Here is a 21475-nt window from a genome sequence, read left to right on the forward strand (position 1 = left end):
GTCGTAATGGGTTTCCCCAGCACCTGCCCTCTCAATGTGTGAATTAGACGACTGGGTGTGGAAAAGCACAGCCAGCGCACACGTGTATGTTGTTGATGATGGCCAGTGCACTGTTTGAATTAACATTATCCCAAATCAAACAGGGGGTGAGTTAAGCACTCACCAGAAATAACGGCGTCATGTCGCCCAGCAAAATATCTGCTTTGCTTATTTTACTCAAAAATAAATGTTTTACTTTCTTGTGTTTTGCCCCCTTTTTCTGGCAACATGGAAACTGGCTGCCACGACGACGATGAGGTGTCCTCATTCGTCAGCTGTCATTTTCACAAGTTAGAAAACACACGGTCGCTTCCTCCCGTTTGGCAAGAGGGCGAGTGACATCTGTCATCGTTCACTCGTTCATTTTTGTGTCAGTTTTAAGTGCACCCTTCCCGTACTGTAACTGCTCTGCACGCTGCCACAGTTTTGTTTTGTTTTTTTGTTTAATGGGAACACACTCATGCACTGTGAAGTGGGACAAGTGGAAGTATGCCGGGACACAAACTGGTGACCATTATGTTTGTTTAGTGGGACTTTGTGAGGCTTAAGTTGTCAGGAGGTTGGGCAATTATATGTTTATAAAGACACTGGAAGGCTACATTCATCAAACGCTCTGTTTTCATTAACAAAAACAGATGGATTATGCTACGGATACACATGTCATCCACACTACTCTAGCATTTTGGAAAACAAAAAACAGTGACATTTCAAAAATGTATCTTGAGACCTTTGGAAACAATGAGTCAGGTACACGTTTTCACTTCATGGTTGATTCATATCAACCACGACTGTGAACGCTCAGTTGAAAGACTTACATTCAATTTCATCTTTGCCTTAGTCTGATAAAATAAATCTTCCACGGTTTTTGTTTCTCATTTGTAAAACTCTCTGAAGCTACACAAAAACTGCAGAGGAGAGATTTAACTTCCTGTTTACACAGCCACACACTTATGCCCAGTGCAGCTGAATGGTCACATGATATGTTTTAAGGTGTGATGTGAATAAATGACTTCTGAGTTAAAAACGCTCATCTGAATTTAAATTATTTGTATGTATGCAAGTATGGATGTAGCCTCCAACCAATGGCTTAATCCACATGCACACTGTTAAAGTCACAGTGACACAGTCACAGGTTTTAGTTGATTAACTGAACATAAAATGTGATTGAATAGATAACATTCAGCAGTTAATGCACTCGTATTTAAAACCAGGCATTCCCCCATTCCTCCTTTCTCATTGTTTAATCGAAATGAAAGCAATGGAGGTTGTTGGAAGACAGGAGACAAGTTAAGAAGCAGCAGGGCAGTAAAAACGTGTGATGTACAGTAAGTGTGGCAGACTCCCCCTAGAACTGCAGTGAAAAAGGAGGGCAACAAAGGAGAAATCAAAGAAGTGGAAAAGTGCAAACAACTTGGGAACAGGTGAAATCAGAAGAGGGGATGTGGTGAGGTCCCAAGGCCAGCCACAGGGTCAGCTGTCAAAATGATAAATGGAAACTAATCCACCATCCCCCCCCCCCACGTCATCCTCCTTTTCAGAACCCCCCCTGTCCTGCTTTTGCCTTCAACTCACCATCTATCTATCTATCTATCTATCTATCTATCTAGTACCTCTTGCAGCTCTTCTGTCAACATCTTAATTCAGCTACGGGGTCAAAACAAATCAAGAATGTACAGATATTGACAGCAACAATGTGCATGCACAAGAAGTTACAAATTATATCAGGGGGAAGTGAAACAAGGTTGGTACAAAGACACTTAGGGGCTATATTTAAAAAAAAAAAAAAAATCTATAGGGCGAGGAGCTGATTAAAGAACAAGAGGACCAGGAGATGGGTTTGGCAGGAGCACAAACACACACACACACACACACACACACACACACACACACATACACGCACACATTTGGCAATGATTCCTGCCACCAGCATGCAGAAAGATGACTTTGTCCCATTTGGAGGACTGACAATACATCATCCCATTATACTCTATTGTTTCTGGCTGCAGTACCAACATTTATTATAATGGATCCAATGCAAACCACCCCGCCTCTGTGTGTGTGTGTGTGTGTGCGTGTGTGTGGTTGCCTTCAAAAGACTTCTTTTGGTTCATGTGGCTTGATCAAAATGCATCTGACCCTCCAAGAATGTGTGTGTGTGTAGGCATAATGTTTTTTTGTGTGCCAAAGTATGCGTTGTGTTTCTGCAAACAAAGCTGGTGCATCTGCATATGCATGTGTGCGTGTGTGATTATATTAGTTATTCTGGGGAGGTGCATACACCGCATCGGTGTAGCATGGCATGAGAGAGGACTGCTCAAACAGGGCTGAAGGGATCAATATGGGCATCAAACTCATCCCTCTGTGCAGCGTAAGACGAGAACATTTGTCTGTAAGAGCAAGAACATACGCTACAGTGTGGATGAGACGTGAACACTGGTTCATCATGGTGAATCATCTGCTTGGTCACACGGAGTAAGGACTCGGTGTGTTCAAGCACGAGTAGCAAACGCCGCAATGTTCCATTACAAACGCAGGCCCTGCACACAAAATTGCTCCAAAGAACAAAAGCATTAGCACTAAAATGATGTGGTTCCTTTCCTATTTTCATTCAGGAGCTTGGTCTTAGCTCAGGAGGTCGTTATTTATTCATTTCATGTTCACATTTTGTGCTGTTTTTTCCCCCTCAAATGTCCTCCATGTCTCTGAAACAGCCCCTGCTTACGTGCAACTTAGACACACTGCTGTTGTCATGGATGTACTCCATGACCACAAATATGACTTTACCAAATCAAACTAAAATAATAATAGGACCATTAAAATAATTGATGACGCATGCTGGCGAGTGATTTGCTGAACCTGCTTTAACAATAACTGCCTGTACTGAATGTCGTAAGGAGCGAAAGTGAACTTGCCTACAATGATTTGGTTGGTCAGCGTCATGCCTGGCATTTTGTCGGCTGGGGGGTCATTTCACAATAATCGAGCTGAAGTTTGAGTTCATGAGTGCACAGAGTAGTTTAAACACAAGGGTTAGGACTCAAAACTGAGGCACTGGGACATTTGTGGGCAGGTTTTTGACTAAACCCTTACATACAGATAAGGAACAGGCTACAGTAAATGAACTTTAAAAAGTTATTTTGCAGATAATTAACACAGAAGCTCCAAACTACTATTTTCATTGACTGTATCATTTTTCTTTAAGTTTGATTTTATTCTTTATGGACCTGTGAGTCTGAATGTTCCCTATATTATAATTAGTGTCCAGTGCAAATTCTGTACATGATAAATGAAAAAAACATGAATTATATTAATCCAGTTGATGTACACAGCACCAAACAGGGTAAATGAGTGCATAAAAATGTTGAGTTTAAGGTGGTCTTACATCTCCACGATGCCCTCGGGGAGATTTGCCGGTATTTCAGTGAGTCCTTTGCGACGACAATCCACTATGTTGTTGTTACAGCTGCAGCTGGGCGGACACACAGCCACCTGGGGTACACACGTCCTGGACTCTGTCTGAACTGGACCTGTAGACGGCAAAGAACAGATATTGTTCACAGTGTCTAGTAAATTCTCTCTTAAAATGTTACATTCTATGCTGTCGTCTATTTTTATCTTTCATTTTCACCTAATGTCACTAATCTTCCATTATGGTTGGAGGGACTCGAAGCTTAGTGAGTTAATCTCACTAAATGCTTTTACACTTAGAATGAATGAACCGGAGGCGGATTCCCAAGATGTCACTGTTTTAGAGGGGTGTTAAAGGATGGAGCAGGGAAAGAGAGGTCTGATGTGGAGCTGGTAGGCAGGAAAGAAGAAAGGGCTACAGGCTAATAAAGAGGGAGCAGCTTGACACTCTATTAGCACAGAGAGCTGAATCAGAGGCCTATAAACATTACCTATACTATCAGCAGCTGATAACACCGCTGCTCTTACACTGGCCTTTTAGCTGATTATGCTCTCTACAAGCTGTAATTCTTTCAGTGGTATAAACTCAATGCTGAGCTGTCTGAAGAAGATAACAATAGTGCTCGCAATAATGGCCTTTAGGTTTATTACATTCTTCTTATTGTATACCTCTATGTAAAAGAGACGGCTGTCTGCAGAGTTCAACTGTGAACATGTTTTTTTGTCTCTCTCTCATAGACTGTGGAACAAAATCCTGTTGTGAAGCCACGAGATTTGACCGGCCCAGGGTGACACTTTCCAAACAGATGTCACCTGCAACTAAGCAGCGACGGGACAATAGCAGAATACTCGGGTTGTTTTGGGTGAAAAATTTAAATCATGATTATTGCAAACAAAAAAACATGAAATTTTGAATGAACCTTTAGAATTTACCTTAAAAGAACTATAAATGATTATACAGAGTGTATACTCTTTCTCTCTCTCTCTCAATCAGAGTAGCAGAGAATTTATTTAATTCTCATGAAAGTACATGTCATCAGCCTTCAGTATCATTTCAGGTGGATCTTCAGGAGTCTTTGGGCCAAGTTGAAGCTCTGCGATACTTGAATAGACGGCGTCTGGGTGCAGATGTTAACTCACCATTGCAAACAAAATCCTTCTTCTGCACATCTGGGACATTGAGGCCCCTCATGTGGGCGGGGGCCATGCACTGGGTGAAGGGAGCCAAGCCCCGTCTGGCTCTGAGCCAATCAGAGAGCCAGGAGAGGTGACAGTCACAGTGGAGGTTGTTGGAGTGCAGACGACTGGGAGAGGAGGCAAGAGCAAGAAGGGAATTCAATCGTGTTATCGCTGCAAAATAAAACATATTAACATGATAGCTTTGATTATGAAATGCTGAGAGCATATGTAATTGAGTCTGCATTCAAACAGGTTGTGTGTTTTTTTTAAGTGAAACACACACACGGGGACTGGCACACAAGCACATAAAGTAATATCCTCAGCTCTCATTTCCCCAAGGTCTGTGACAATATGACTCCCTCCAGAGAGAGAGGACACATACGGCTAAATCACAACCTATTCAGAGAGACAGAAACAGAGGCAGACGACGGGAGCACAGGTATGAATGAAGACGATCGCCAGAGAAGAGGAGACCGAGAGGAGGGAAACGGATATGCAGAGAAGTGGACACAAAAAGAAAATTCAATTCTACAACCAATTATATTACGAATCAGGGCTTCATACAGTAGAGGCTCAGAGTGACATGACATTTCCTGAAAATCTGAGATCACAAAAGTAACCAAAACATACGTTTTCTCACATCTATCTATCTATCTATCTATCTATCTAACTATCTATCTATCTATCTACATATCTACCTATCTATCTATCTATCTATCTATCTATCGATGAAAAAATAGCCCTTTATAAAAATGTATGGGCTGCTATTCTGTGCAGGGAGCATCAGGTGATTTAGTCGGAGCCGTGACTCTGCGTGAGATGCACTGGCTGGGGTTTGACGCCCCGAGAGAGTGAGAGAGAGTGAGATGAGGAGGAAGAGGAGGGTAGACGAACAACAGAGTGTCTGGTCAGCGCATTATATGCCAGTCGGGATATCTAGCCTTTCAGAAGACAGGCCTCCTTTTGTAATAAAGCAGAGGACAAATCCTGTTATGGAACAGAGATGGGCTCATTGATGCTAGCAGCGGGGGCAGTGGGTTTTAATACCATTCTCCCATTATAAATCCAGTTTATAGTCAAACCCCTGCCTGGAGATATCCACGTCCTGCCCCACCCCCGGCTCAGCCTTAATTACTGACAAGTAGGATTAAAACAGAGGGGAGAATAGAACAGGCAGGGGGGGGATATGGAGAAAGTGTGTGTAGCTGCAAGTCTTTGATAGAATTTTTTTGTGCCTATTAGATGCAATTGTGTGTGTGTGTGTGTGTGTGTGTGTGTGTGTTTGGAGTTTGGCGTATCAGTCTCTCTCAGTCTTTTTTGTTTGATATTTTCTCCTGAGTGTTACCAAGCACATCTTTAGTGCAGTGAATTACACAAACACACAAGCAGTGGGAGTTCTAATCTGTTCATCGGTTCAAGTTTCCGAAAAAGAGGCACCATGAGGCGATTTCATTACTGCTGAGAGAATAAAAGGGATACTTCAGGAAAGAGAGAGAGAGAAAGGCGTCCATATAATATAGATTGACATCTAACAGAGACTATACTGTACAGTATATATCTATATCAATATCTCTATATACAGTATATCTATATCTATATATATACTGTATATATATAAATATATACATGGATTTCTCAAACTTCACTGCTAATCAAATCAGGAGGATCTCTAACGTTTGATTGAATGAGTCATTTTTATCAAAGCAGCAAAGTCAATAGTGGGATCTGAGGGCAGCAGCAGAGACAGTGAGTGGAGGATGTACTGGACAGATGGAAAATAAAAGGAGGACAAGGAGAGAAGATGGGTTTGGGGAAATGGCAGAAAAGAAGAAGACAGGTGAAGGGGAAGAGACAACATCAGCTGGATCATTGTGGAAGAGAGAGCTCAGAAGTGATAGAACGAATTGAATGAAGACATCTCACCGAATAATGATGGAGGAAAGAGAGGAGGAGAGTGGAGAGAGACGGGGAATGACAAAGGGGGATAATTTAGCATGAGAAAGATGCAGACAATAAGGAGGTACGAGGAGAGATGAAACTGCGAAGGGGAGACACTGAAGAGGGGACAAGGAGGACGCGGAAGAACGAGGAAATCAGAGGCGACAGTCACTCAGTGTTGACAGAAAACAGAAGAGGACGAGGGCTTCTGATTAAAAGATATTGGATATTGGTAACTCTGCACTCAATCTCCTGGCAACTGTGAAGTTGCGCTGCCGCCTGAAATCCAATTTTAAAACGCTGCCACTGAAGCTGCAGCGATGTGCAGGGAAATATCACAGCGCTGCCATGTGACTGGCCTTTAGATGGACACCGTTGGTCAAAATTTGAATAGAAAAATCCTCCCGTGTTCTTCTTCCTGTATTTACTTGAGTTTTGCATTGAGAAATCCCCATGTCTGAATGTTAAGTAGGCATGCACGACCACACAAGTGCCTCCACTGTAAAAATGGCAATTTTGAGGAGGGAATCCCAATTTTATGACTGCTGGGTTAGTGGAGTTCTACCCCAGTGTGGCCAAAAGGAATGTAACCAATAGAGTAGTTCTCAGACAATCCCATGGGATTATGGGTAGATGATGTCGTGCCGTGGTCAAGACAACTGTAAGATCTCCCTTCACGCATAAAAAAGGAAAAGAAAAAAGATGGATACACAAAAATTAAAGGCCCCCAACCAATCAATCAGAGAACACAATTTTGTCTGGGTTTGTGTGTGTGTGTGTTGCACATCAGTTACGTCATTAAGTGAGATTTCTTCTAGTGAATCAAAGCAGATTAACTTTTTAGCCTAAGAGGTTTTTTGTGGTATTGATGAAGTTACCATTACTGTGTGTGTGTGTGTATGTGTGTGTCTGTGTGTGTCTGTGTGTGTGTGGGGGGGGGGGGGGGGGGGGGGGTGGTAATGGCCACATGATTATTCACAGTCATGAAACAATAGAAGAGTTAGTCTCCTGTTATGGCGTGATTACATGATCACACACAGACCCTGTTGCCATGCTGTGTGTGTTTGTATGTGTGTAAGATAACACTTCTCTTTTCTCTGTGTGTGTGTGTGTGTGTGTGTGTGTCGTACTCACAGTGTCCGCAGCTTGGGCATGTGGTTGAAGCTGGACAGCGGGATGAGGGTGATGTTGTTGTTGTTGAGGGTGCTGAACAGAGAAACACAGAGAGGACTGTTAGAAATGAAAAATGAAACCTCGGTGCCACTTATTGATCTGGTGTAATGCACGTCAGATTAAATTCTATCCAACACACAGGCTTCAGTGTTCTTATGGATTACTGGTTAGTTTCAACCCTTCAGGGGTTTTTTAATTGCACAATATCACTTATAGTAGTAGCAGTATTGTAATAGTTTGGAAATATGGTATGGGAACATGTGTTACTGTCGTGTCAGAGAGAGATTGGGCTTTGTTGCTTTTGCATGGTGCAGATTAGGAATGGTCAAGTCAATATAAAACAGAAAAAAACAATATTTCAAACATCATCAATACTGCAGCAAAATGCTCTGGTGAATCTAAGGTGTGCCAAGTCATCCCATAACGTTTCAAATCATTACTCATTAATACACACACACACACACACACACGGCATTGACTCCCATTCATTCGGACAGCCCTAAAAAAAGCATTATTCCTTAACCCATTCACAATTCACAAGCAGACTTACATTTAACGGGGAGCTGCCTCATCAGGACCAGGTTTTGGACTACTGGTCCCAACAAGGTCAGTGTTTTTGCCAGAAAATGCCCTAAAGAGGTAACAAATGCAAGTATACACACACAATCACATACATGTTCACTCACACTCCATTCTTACTCATAAGCAGGTCATCGCTGTCTGTGACTATTAGTTCTCACATAAACTACATTCTTTGTTATATGTAATATCGACCTGGAGTGGAATGAAAAACAAGGTTGACCGTCCACACACACACACGTGCTGTGTTGAAGAAACATAACGCTATAACTATTGATTCCCGGTGGTTTTCATGTACAGAAATGGAGACAGAAATGAGAGGAGAGGGAAAATCTAGGGAAAGCAGGAAAAAAGACGGTTATTCCGTCTAAGAAGTCTGCGGGGGATCGTAGTGCAATGACAGACAGACGAGTAAAAGCTAGTTAAACTGCACATAAAAAGCAAAATACATCAGAACACAAATGGCTCCCCGGTGGCTTCAGCGGCGTGCGCATAACATACACAAGACAAGCAGGTCACATTACACAGCATACACTCATAATGCATGTATGAGTTATTACTTTGATGTATACCGTGGGTTATGTGAGGGCACAGACATTTTGGGTTTTTATAGGAATGATTTTCCTGATCAAGTTGACAGTGAAAAACTATTATTTTCATTCAAACTCTCTGCTGAAAATGTCACCCGACTTCTTCCATTACTACGTTTCAATACGTACGCACACTTCCCAGTGATGTGGGGAGAAAATGTAACAGTCCTAATAATTATAACATGACATCAGTTAAAGGTCAAAGTCAACATTTGAAAACACGAGCAAATGAGAAAATCCATGTTAAATTAAGAAGATTAAATAATAAAAAAATAAAAAAACGACACCACTGGGTTATTGTTTCTTCCAACATCAACACGAGCCAAATCAACCCTTTGCTGTGTTTTTGTCCAACGATTCGTGAATCATTCATTTCAGCGGAAAGAATACGGGACTAGTTTCGTTTACATATCATCTGAAACCTTGTATATTCAAAGAGTCATTGTTTTAGGAAGAATAAAAGACTTTTTTTTAAATACACAAAACCCGTTAATTTTTTACATTTGACACTTGTTTTTAAAAAAAAAGGAAGAAAAAAACCTCCTGACAAGGACAAGGCCAGCTTTCACGGAAAAGGTGAAGGGATTTTTTTCTTTTCACCATCTGCAGTTATGTTTGTGCCTAAATATACAGCGTGTGCACGCGCGCGGTCAGATTTCACCGACAAAATCAAGGAAAGTTTGTTCTACACTCTGTTGTCACAAGTGTTCAAAACAGGCCCATTACAGGGCATTTGCCGTGTTTTCACTAACACCCACTCAGCCTTAAAATAGAATGTTTTCGCTTCCCTCTGTTGACGTTACTACTTTTCTTTCTCTTTAATTTCTTTCTCTCCTTTCCGATTCCTCTTTCTGCAGCCTCCTCTCTGCCAGTGTAGCCTCAGTGGCCTTGGTGGACGGATAAAGTTTCACACTCACTCTCACACACACACACATGAGGAGTGCTGCGCTGGTCAGCGCTGTCAGGGGTGATTCCACGCAGTATATATAATTTAATTGTGGAATAACAATAATTTCCCTCTGCAATTTCCCTGTCAATTATTCTCCCACTCACTCTGTTCAACCTACCGTCCTCATCTCTTTGCCCTAATAAAGTAGTGACTGAACCGACTTAAGCCAAGATAAACACTAAAAACATAATTTTGAAGTCGAAAGCTATAATTTATATTGTGGCTGTTTTTCTCTCTCATCCCCCCCCAGCTTATTTTACACTCCTATGGCCATCATGGCTGCAGCACTCGGTAAAATCATACATAGTCTTAGATTTGAAGTGCTCATAAAACATAAATGTGCATTTTGGCAAAGACGGAAGTTGATGAATCACCGTTTAATATTTTGATACAAAATCATCTTTGCATATGATGGTGGTTTTGTTGAAATACTAAATGATACTGAGTTTTATAAAACTTTACAGGTCAAGTTTGTGAGAATTAGGGTGCAACCGAACTCTGATCCGCAGGTCTCGGTTCGCTTCAAGTGAACCAAATGCAGGAAGTGGACTACAACACAGGGCATCGTGGGTAAACACAAGCAAAACATACGCGCGTGTAGAACGATACAATAGAAACACGGCGGCTTCCGAAAAGCAAGGGATTTACAAAAAACAAAAGTGTTTCATCTTATAAATAAATATTCTGACAATAGCACCTTTAACCTCTGCTGGACATTTATATTTAAAAGGTTTGTGCAGCTAAAGGAAAAAACACAAACAAAACACTCGTATTACACCTTGTGAATTGCTACATTTAGGTCAAGCTCTTTGAGGTTTTACAATTCTAAATAAATAACCGGTTCAAATGAGGACTTTCCACTGGTTGTGCGCTCCACCTTGTGTCAGCCTAAACTTTATAATCCTGCAGCCTTGAAAGATCCCAACACACCAAAGTGGCCACAAAATCACACAGTGAAAACCCTGAATATTTGGCCGGGTATTCATGCTCCCATTTACTGAAGGTTTCACAACTGTGATGTTACATGGTTAGGAAAATATGTTGTGTACTATGTATAAGCGGCGAGTGTTGCAACTCTTTCCTCTTGGACTTTACGTTCCCGACTTTGTAGTGTTCTTTTTTTTTTAACGGCTGATTTCAGAGCTGATGTTATATTTAATAGCACTTTATATCCTGACAGAGGGGCAGAGTCACACACTTAAGGTTAATGCTTCACAGGAGTTATAGGTTAAATAAGCTGACACACAGATGTCTCGTGGCACTTTGCCCGACGCTAGTCAGATTCTAGCACTAAAGCACTAAAGCAGGATTTATAAGTAACCGTAAGATAATTAATCAGCAGGTTTTAACCAGGAAATACTTTTACATTCTAATACACATTAAAGGTGAATATAGAGAGACAATCTTTTACTCGAATCGTGCTGCTTTGCATGTTTATTATTTGAGGAAAAGGTTGGTTTTAAAAGTGCTTGGTTTTGTTTACAATCATTATAAAAAAAAAGGGCTGTTTAAATAGTCTTCGATCCACTGGAGCTTCTTCAGTTCTATTTCTCTTTTAAGAGGCTGCAGTGGCCACTGCAGTGACCCTGCTGGACACATCCATGATCCCCCCAAGTGACCAAAACCTGGTCCTTATGAGGCAGAACCTCATTTCTCTTTGAATTGTGGTGGGGTTAAGGTGAAGCATGAACTGGTTGTGGTTGGTTTTTCGGCTGTGTGCAGACCCCGCGTTTGTGTATTCTTGAGTCAGCATGCATGTGTGCATGCAATGCAGCAGTCTCCGTTGCAGTAAAAGGGCCTCGCCGCAGTCAGTGATGGAGGAGACTCTTTAGTGGCAATGCACGAGGGAGATGCTATCGTTTGTGTTTGTGCACACGCTCGTGTGTTTTGTGGGGTCTGTGTGAGACAGAGAGAGAGAGAGAGTGATGTTATCATGTGTGCGTCTGCTGCAACCTACACACTCAGGTCAGAGCCTTACTCGTCAATCTCTCCTTAGCGCACAGACACACATACACCCACGGGTTCGGGTGTTCAGCCAGGCATGTAAAATACCTTAAATAATAAATACTGAGCATGAGGTCGAATCTAAAGTATTTCACGGCATTAATGTAATTAAGAAGTGGTGACCTGCAGAGACTCGAACACGTGGTTATGGGTTGGGATCACTGGAAATTAAAATTTGCAGGTTTATTGAGGAGCAACAGGGGAGTTTAGCTTCGTGTTTATATGTCGGTCGTCTTTAAAAGACGTTGGTAAATTGCTATAATCTCAAGTCTTTCATCTAAGTTAAGTAGACCGAATTCCATGATTTTTGCAGCATGCTGTAGGCGACCAAAATCTCTTTTTGGAGGGGCTGGAACTTAAAAAAAACAACAAAAAACAACAACATTCATTTAGGTTAATACATATGTTGGTTATTTAGTCAATTTTGTAAAAACAATATTCAAAATTCTTTCAAAAACCCAATTTTTAGTAGTAAAATATGTTGTATATATATGTATATATGTATATATGTATATATATATATATATATATATATATATACATATGTATGTTGTGGCAACTGCATTTGTGTGCATTTCCACAAAGTCTGAGCTGCCGCCGTTTGTGTTTTCATGTGTGTGTGTGTGTGTGTGTGTGTGTAATAAAGTGAATGCTCTATTAGTCTCTGTTATGCTCAATCAGCCTTAACAGGCACTGATCAATACGCCGACACAAATGTCTGAATTACTGCGGCCACTAAAACACCAACACGACGACTTGTGTAACTTTACGACTGTGATTACAAGTGATATTGAATTCCACGTTCAATACCATCGTTCTTCTCTCATAATCACCAACATTAGTTATAGTTATAAATCGCCAATTACGCGCTCAGACACATCCTAAAATAAGCTTTTATGTCACAGTGTCAAAAGGTCATTTTCATGTTTTGTGCATCAAATTTGTGTTTTGTTTTTTTTTACACTCAAACTGCAAAAGAACCAGTGTCAGATTCACTCGTTCATTGTTCATTAGAACATCGTTTATACGCTGAAAAGATCAATCCACAAAATGCTGAACATTCATTATTGGATTCAATCCCAGTGAGGATCATTCTTTCAGGATTTCTAACACACGGAGATCCAGTTGACATAATTGTCATCATTTTGCAAACCAGTGGGGGAAAAAAACTCAAATTTCAAATTTCAAGCATTGATGTTTCATTTTAGATGGAACTCCGAGGTAAAACCCCACCAGTGCACTTGGACCCACTCTGAAATCTCGGATCAATGCTCTATTGTGTGAATGAAACCACAAACTGGAAGCATGACAACTCGTTGGCTGGGCTAACATCTGCAGTGTAGCAAAGATCAAACTGACTCTAATAACAATAATGACATTATACAGTGATTTTGAATGTGACTAAAGCAAAAAAATTCCACAACCACACATTGGTTTTATCACGGCCTTATTAAATGACGACATCTCACTGCTACAGTGACAATTTGTCTCAGTTTAATCACTGCGCTGTTGTTGATGTTGTTGTTGTTGTTGTTGTTGTTGTTTGCACAGCAGCAGGGATCATAAAAGTATATAAAAAGTTGACAGAGGCTTTTAAGCCAGTTTAAGCTATTCAGAAGTAATTGCCACCAGGGGGCGACACTGCACAAACGTGGGAAACATTTTCCTGACGAGTTCATGGTCTCATTCACTTCAGTTTCAGGTTCTTCTTCAACAGAACATGATGCCACTTTTACAAAAGTCATATTTGGTGACTGGCTTGTGTTACGACCGAAAAGAAATGTACTGTCGTGCTAGCTCACTGCTCAGCTGGGAGATAACTGCCTGTTTTCTATAAATGTGTCTAGTCATTAATGAGATTAAGTTGGTGAATAAGTGACAGCCCTTCAAGAACCATGCTTATTGGTGCATTTTCTGTGGCTTTGCCACAAAAAGTTAACTTTAAGCATTAAGCAATTAATCAAAATTGCAATACAGCCTATACTACAATTTTCAAATCTTTTCTAGACTCACATTCACACCCATTCACACACTGCCAGCACAGCCTTCAGGATCAGCACGGGGTTCAGTGTCTTTCTCTACCACTAAATATCATTGTAGATTCATTATTGTCTTGACCTACACGCGTCTCATTCTCCAGACTGAAGAGAACGTCTTTGTTTCTCGCAGATCAGCACAACTATCACACAGTGATACTTTTACCAGTCGCACTTCCTGTCAAAATAATCGCAATTCGATATTTATCCGAAATCCTTCAGTTTGACCTAGTGTGTTTAGAGTGTGCGACAGAATCAAGGGTACACAATAGATTTTTGAAAAAACTGTGTAAACTCTGGTTAGTAATAATATACCTTCCTAGTTTTGCCATGGTCTGCAAATATTACTCTCAGTTTAATCTAAGTGCAATTGTTACTAACTTAAGTGCAAAAAGTTGTTTGTTCTTATTTGTTGACATACTTGGAGAAAATCAACATCAAACGCTGCGTAAGTAAACAGAGCAGAGCAGACGTTCAACAACAACACCTCAGACTAAAATGCATCAGAAAGGTTATGTTGTTATTAATAGAATCAGGTTAAATAACGCCTCTGGTTTGTTTTTGTTTTTTTTAAATTGGATCTTTTCAGAAGCAAAATTGAAATTCCTTCTCTGGGACTGAAAAAAAAACCCCACACACACATATTGATAACGTGTTATGTGAGCACACAAACAAAAACAGTCATTCAAAGCTTTATATTAACATGTGGAATGTGTAAACATTGATTTTGCAAGTGTAAACACATTTAATTCATTCAGTGCCTCGGCCAACACTTGTTGACCTCCGAGTCTAATCTACAAGAACGTGTGCAGGTGTCATGTTTTGTTGTTCATTCAAAATAACAAAACGTGGGGAAAATCTCAGAAAGCAGCTTGTTTTGCGAGCACCTGATGATCGTCCCTGTAAAGACGTGGGAATCCTAATCGCTCAAAAATGCTGGAGTGTTTGGGCAAACAGGCTGATTTTTTTTTACTTCCTGTCTTAATTAAATTGCATTCTACGTTCTGCTGAGACACAGAGTAGAAGATGTGGTGTTTTGGGATGATTCAGTATCTCCCGCGTGGCTGTAGGGTAAATATGAATGTAGGAAGCTGTTTCTTGGCCAGGTGGAGTCACGTCCTGGAGTCTTTTCATCACTACAACGGTGTCTGGCATCCAGCCGCTTCCCCCTGATGGTTTACTGAACCTGGCCAAGAAATAAATCTGGCCCATAACCACATTAACACCACATTACATCCAAAACTTTGTTTTTTTCCTGTTGATTAAACAAACTAAATATGGATCTTCAGAGATGCAGATTGTGTAATTACCTACAGTACAGTGTAACTATTCGTGTAAGGAAGCCTGACATCGACGCAGCGACTCGTTCGCTTCAACACTGAGGGAAAAACATTGTGTAGTACAGCCTGAACCACGGCGGTAGCTGCAACTTTCAAAAGAACAGGCTGTAGTTTGAAGGATTTTTTTTGTGCATGTTAATTAATCCCCGACAGACCAGACACACGCGACTCTGTTTTCATTTTAAAACATGCATACGCCCGTTTGAGAGCAGAAAGTGAAAGTGCACCTGGCTTTGGTTTGGCTTTGAAAACTGCAGGGCAACGATGACGCAGGTACTGTCAATGTACCTGCGTTCACTTCTTCACTGGTTTTTATTGACCACAACTTGACTCTAAAGTTGGTTTGTACTTTCTGAAACTAAAAAAACAATTAGAGAGGAGAGAATCTGATTCTTCTAGCAGACCATCGCTACCCAGCCTCCTGCTCGCTAACGTGCGGTCACTGGACAACAAACTGGACGAGCTACGAGCCAGGATCTCAACCCAACGGGAAATGAGGGAATGCTGTGCTCTCATTTTCACAGAGACCTGGCTTTCGGACAAAATCCCGGAGTGTGCTATTCAGCTAACTACTCACTCCGTGCACCGAGGAGACCGGACTGCAGCCTCCGGTAAGGCAAAAGGAGGGGGTGTGTGTGTTTACATTAACAACGCGTGGTGTGGAGACATACAGACTGTTCAGAAGCACTGTTCACCTGACGTGGAGTTTTTATTACTGAAATGCCGTCCCTATTATCTACCGAGGGAATTTACTGCTGTGTTTTTGGCCGCTGTTTACATCCCCCCACGGGCCAACTCCACCGCAGCACTCGGCACACTCCATGACGTCATCAGCGCGCTGGAGACGGCTCATCCCGATGCTGTTTTCATCACTGCTGGAGACTTCAACCAGTGCAACTTACGGACTGTATTCCCCAAATACCGCCAGCATGTAGACATTCCCACCCGTGAAAAGAACACTCTGGACCATGTTTACAGCAACATCCGTGGTGCATACAGGGCTGCACCCCGCCCCCACTTCGGACAATCTGACCACATCTCACTGTTTATGTACCCCGCTTACAGACAAAGGCTGAAACAAGCAAACCCAGCCACAAAAGTCATCAAACTCTGGAACCCAGACACCGAAAGCATCCTGCAGGACTGTTTTGCTACGACAGACTGGGATGTTTTTAAAGCTGCAGCCACTCTGGAGGACTCCTCTGTCAGTGTACAGGACTACGCTGAGTATGTGACTGGGTACATCAGCACGTGTGTTGACAACATCGTGCCCACCATACATGTCAGGAAGTTCCCCAACCAGAAGCCCTGGGTAAACACTCAGGTACGAAGCATGCTGCGTGCTCGCTCCACTGCATTTAAATCAGGCAGCGAAGCTGAGTACAAAACCGCCAAGTACAGACTGAGACACGCCATCACAGCGGCAAAGAGGCAGTACAGAGAGAAGCTGGACAGCTTCTATTCCACTGCTGACTCTGGGCGGATGTGGAGGGGCCTGCAGCACATCACAGACCACAAGACCACCACCAGCACCATCAGTTCCACAGACAACCTGCCAGACGACCTCAACACTTTCTACACCCGCTTTGAGGCTACAACAAACACAGGGACACACACACACACCTGGACCACTGGACCCCCCTCACCACCACCAACAGTCTCTTCAGGTCAGGTCCACAAAGTCCTGAAGAAAATCAACCCCCACAAGGCAGCAGGACCAGACAACATCCCTGGCCGTGCACTCAGAGCATGTGCTAACGAGCTGGCTGATGTCTTCACATCCATATTCAACCTCTCCCTAAACCAGAGCACCGTTCCCTCCTGCTTCAAAACAACAACCATCGTCCCCCTCCCCAAGAAGAGCCCACCCACTTGCCTGAATGACTACAGACCAGTAGCACTCACTCCTATCATAATGAAGTGTTTCGAGAGAGTGGTGCTGGCGCACATTCAGAGCAGCATCCCGGATTCACTGGACCCCCTGCAGTACGCCTACCGACCCAACAGGTCCACCACCGACGCCATCACAGCTGTCCTCCACCACTCACTGTCCCACCTGGAAAACAAGGAGTCCTACATCAGGATACTCTTTGTAGACTACAGCTCCGCCTTCAACACGGTCATCCCCTACAAACTCACCCACAAGCTGTCCACCCTTGGCATTCACCCCACCCTCTGCGACTGGCTCCTTGACTTCCTGACTGGCAGACCCCAGACTGTTAGGATTGGCAATAAAACATCAGCCAGCATTATCACAAACATTGGCACTCCACAAGGATGTGTCCTCAGCCCCATCCTCTACACCCTGTTCACACATGACTGTGTCGCCTCCCATAAAGACAACATCATCCTGAAGTTTGCTGACGACACTGCAGTGATAGGATGCATCACTGCGGCGGACGAAGCGGCCTACAGGACGGAGGTGGACAGTCTGGTTTCTTGGTGCGAGGACAACAACCTCACCCTAAACACAGACAAGACGAAGGAGATGATAGTGGACATGAGGAAGGAGAGGAGACCTCACCAACCACTGTTTATCCGGGATCTTGAAGTGGAACGGGTGAGCAGCTTTAAGTACCTCGGGGTCCACATCACTGAGGACTTCACATGGACCACCAACACAACACAGCTGCTCAAGAAAGCACAGCAACGGTTGTATTTTCTGAGGAGGCTGAGGAAGTTTGGCATGTCGACAAAGATCCTCAGCAACTTCTACAGCTGTGTCGTGGAGAGCAGTCTGACCAACTGCATCAGCGCGTGGTACGGCAGCACTACAGCCATGGACCGCAAACGCCTGCAGAGAGTGGTAAAGACAGCTGAGAGGATCACCAGGTCCCCACTGCCCTCACTGCACAGCATCTACCACCGCAGAGTCCACAGGAGAGCTGCCACCATCATCAAAGACAGCACCCACCCACAACATGGACTGTTTACACTCCTGCCCTCAGGACGGAGGTACAGGAGTGCCAAATGCAGGACAACCCGTCTAAAGAACTCTTTTTACCCCACTGCCATCAGAATCCTCAACAGCTGAACGGGACTACAATAATCCTGTCACCTGGTTACACTGTCACTTTAATCTGTTACCGTCACTTTAAAACCTGAAACATTGTCACTTTAAATCTGTGTGTCACTTTAAATCTGTGTTCACTTTATGTACAGTTCATATTTTTACACTTATTTTATGCATATATGTTATTTTAGTCTCTTGTTATATTTATATTTTTCTTATGTATATTTATACTTTTTTTACAAAAGCATCTCTTTTTTACTTTTTTTTACTTTTTACTTTATGCTGGTGTTTTTTGAGTGGACAGCAAAGTAAGAATTTCATTGTACAGGGAAACGTGTTTCTTTACTGTGCATATGACAATAAACACTTTGAATCTTGAATCTTGAATCTTCTTCTTCTAATGGACTCTGATTTTTACGCCTCTTCTTGGTTTAGTTCCCTCCTCTTTCTGTTTCTCTCTGCAAATAACTAAAAGCCACTACGCCTCACACTAAAGTGACATCTTTAATTTCACCGTTCCACATGTTTTGGAATGCACTGGGGAAAAGAGCGCTCAGCTTCGCTGCCTCGTCTGCTTGGAATACTCTCCGATCTCAGAACTCGTTTCATTTGAAGCTTTCCGCTGCATCTTAAATGACACACGAGAACGGGAATCCACTGACCAGAGCCCGTGTTCTTCCAATTGTTGCTGCGTTCACGACTCCTGCTCTTTAAACCACTGTCTGTAATCCGTTTGTTGTATTTGTGATATTTATTAACACCTGTGTCAATGGCATCTCCATCTCAATGGGTCTTTTAAATTAAATACTTTCTAATACGCAGCTCAATCGTCTGGATTCTACAGATTGTCACTTAATTGTTGCTTTTTTATTTAATTTTTTATTTGATTTATTTCTGCGAGAGCTTTCCCACACAGGTGCTGAAAAGGGGCCTAAAAAGACTCTTTGAGTTGGGTGAAGAGCCCTTAGCATCTTCCCCTAAGGCCTCATTACAGCTTTAAGGAGAGCAGACAGCAAGGCGAGGTGCAGACACTTCACTCCTTAAAGGACTCATTTATTTAACCCATTCACACCTAACCTTCACCCTTTCATTAGAGAGAGAGAGAGAGAGAAAGACAAGGGGGCTTTGAAATATGCTTAACTCTTTCAGTCAGACTGTTCACATGCTCATTAAGTCTCTTTTTTCCTATTCACGCCGTCACTTCTCCGCACAAGACGTGGGAGAGAGGAGGAATCAATGTAGATTTAGAGATACATGAGTGTGTGTGTGTGTGTGTGTGTGTGTGTGTGTGTGTGTGAGGGAGATCATTTGGGCATTCATGTGTGTGTGTTGGGGGTTGGACAGCGGTATTCTGTCTTGCTGAGTCAGACAGTGAGGCTCACCGACCCTTGCAGTAATCACTCATTGGTGAGCCACACGACGGCACAGCCTGATGCTCTGCTTTTGTATGCACAGGTGTGTGTGTGTGGGTGTGTGTGTGTCACCACTGGACTGTGTAGGTTAGTCAGAGTACTAATCCATACACACGTTTGTCCATTTGTGGTTTGTTCGTTTGCCGGAGAAGGACAAACTGAACCCTTCTGTGGCCGCTCTGTGGCACGCGTACGTCTCACGACCGGAACTCCTAGACCTTTGTGCGATGTGGAGAAAATTCTAAAAACTATGGACTGGCGATCTGGCGGTCAGTACCGTAACTCCCACACGGTTGAAAAAACGGCAGATATCAAAAAGTGAAAGTTATCTTGGAGAAAGGGGGCAGAAGCAGTCGCTCACTGAACCACAAAATCAATATAAATCCAGGCGGTCAGATTATCTCGATGGTCATGAAAGGGTAAAGGTTTTTAAGGAGGTAACTGCATGAATGAAAGTCTTTACAATTGCACGGGTTTCTGTGTGTGGGTTAAGGTTCGGGTTTGGCCAGTTGTAATGATGGTTAAGGTTAGAGTAAGTCTTCAGGAAATGAATGTCAATGTAATATCCTCTAAAGTCATGGAAACCAGACTCTGTGTGTGTGTGCGTGTGGTGGTGGGGGTACGAATGAAGGCTCTCGTCCTCCTTTCAGTGAGTGTTTCTTTTGATCTGGAGATTTCAGCTTGTGAGTTGAAGTGATTTTTGACCCTGTTGACTTTAGCGCTGAGCTCTATAGTTCTATGAGGTCTTCAAACCTGCTTTAAGGGCTTTTAGCTAAGAGAGTTAAGGGCTTTTAGCAGTGAATTGTTTCATTTTTTTAACTTTCCCACGGGGTTTAACGCCTGCTTTACTGCTTTACCCTGGCAGCCTGGTGCTAAACTGTGTTCTGTGGGTATGTGTGAGCATGTGTGTAGGTTTGTGCTTCTTTGTGTGCATGTGATTTTCCATCTGTGTGTGTGTGTGTGTGAGACTGTGCTAGTTTAATAAGCTCTCAAGTGTTTGAACAACCAGAGTTGCACAATTTAGTCCTCTTATCTCTGAGAAAGTTTCCAGAGGGTTGCCATTGGAAACCACCATGGGAAGGTTCAGCTGTTTACAACCAAAACCCAGAAAAGGTCTGAGTTCAACATAATTACAAGTTGAGTGAGCTAAATTTGTGCTGCGCCTTATTTAAGACACATACACTCTGTGAGGATATAAGCGACCAATTTTCAGGTGATATATAAACTACTATTTTTTTTTGTTAAGCAAAATCTTGAAAAAGGTGAACTCGAAAAAATGTGTTTATACAAATAGAGGCGAGAGCGGGTTCCTGTGTCAATGCTTCAGTTAACCTAATGATGGATGATTGCACTGTTCCTCACCGAGTCCACGTAGGCGCTGAGCACTGCATGCTTTTAAAATGACCTCAAGGACAGAGCGAGAAACTCAAGACAAATTATGACAGATTCACACTCCAAATATGAAGGTGAAATTTTTTCTGGGGGCTTTTTGAAGAGGAGTGTAAATAAAAGCCCGAGAAGTCAAAGGCTGAAGCTGCTACCGCCGACTTCACATGATAGGGCTGTCACTTTTCATCCAAGATTCAGTTGGGACTTGAGAAAATTGTAACTCAAAATAAACTGCCTACAAGCGCTTCAGACTGTGTGATGATGGACGCGGTGAGTTCAGCTCGTGTCTGCACCACTGTGCTCTCTTTGCTCATCAGGAGGTTGTTTTGCAGTGTCAGACATAAACTGTCTTCCACGCCCGCCAGAGTGGACAATCACAAGACTATGAAAGCATCGTGCATGTGGAAATATTTATACTGCATGAAC

At 42.6% G+C, this 21475-nt stretch overlaps 1 protein-coding gene across 2 annotated transcripts in view; it reads right to left on the reverse strand.

Moving 5' to 3' along the window:
* Nucleotides 1-21475, reverse strand: part of slit3 (slit homolog 3 (Drosophila)) — a 234015-nt gene that overhangs the window by 54972 nt on the left and 157568 nt on the right. For both annotated transcript variants that reach the window (XM_058649322.1, XM_058649323.1), the window contains 3 exons: nt 7699-7770; nt 4588-4751; nt 3422-3566 (listed from right to left, as the gene is read on the reverse strand). In XM_058649322.1, the coding sequence (XP_058505305.1) occupies nt 3422-3566; nt 4588-4751; nt 7699-7770 (381 nt within the window). The remainder of the gene's footprint in view (nt 1-3421; nt 3567-4587; nt 4752-7698; nt 7771-21475) is intronic.

This window comes from Solea solea, chromosome 14 (genome assembly GCF_958295425.1).
Source record: "Solea solea chromosome 14, fSolSol10.1, whole genome shotgun sequence".
Classification (NCBI taxonomy): Eukaryota; Metazoa; Chordata; class Actinopteri; order Pleuronectiformes; family Soleidae; genus Solea; species Solea solea.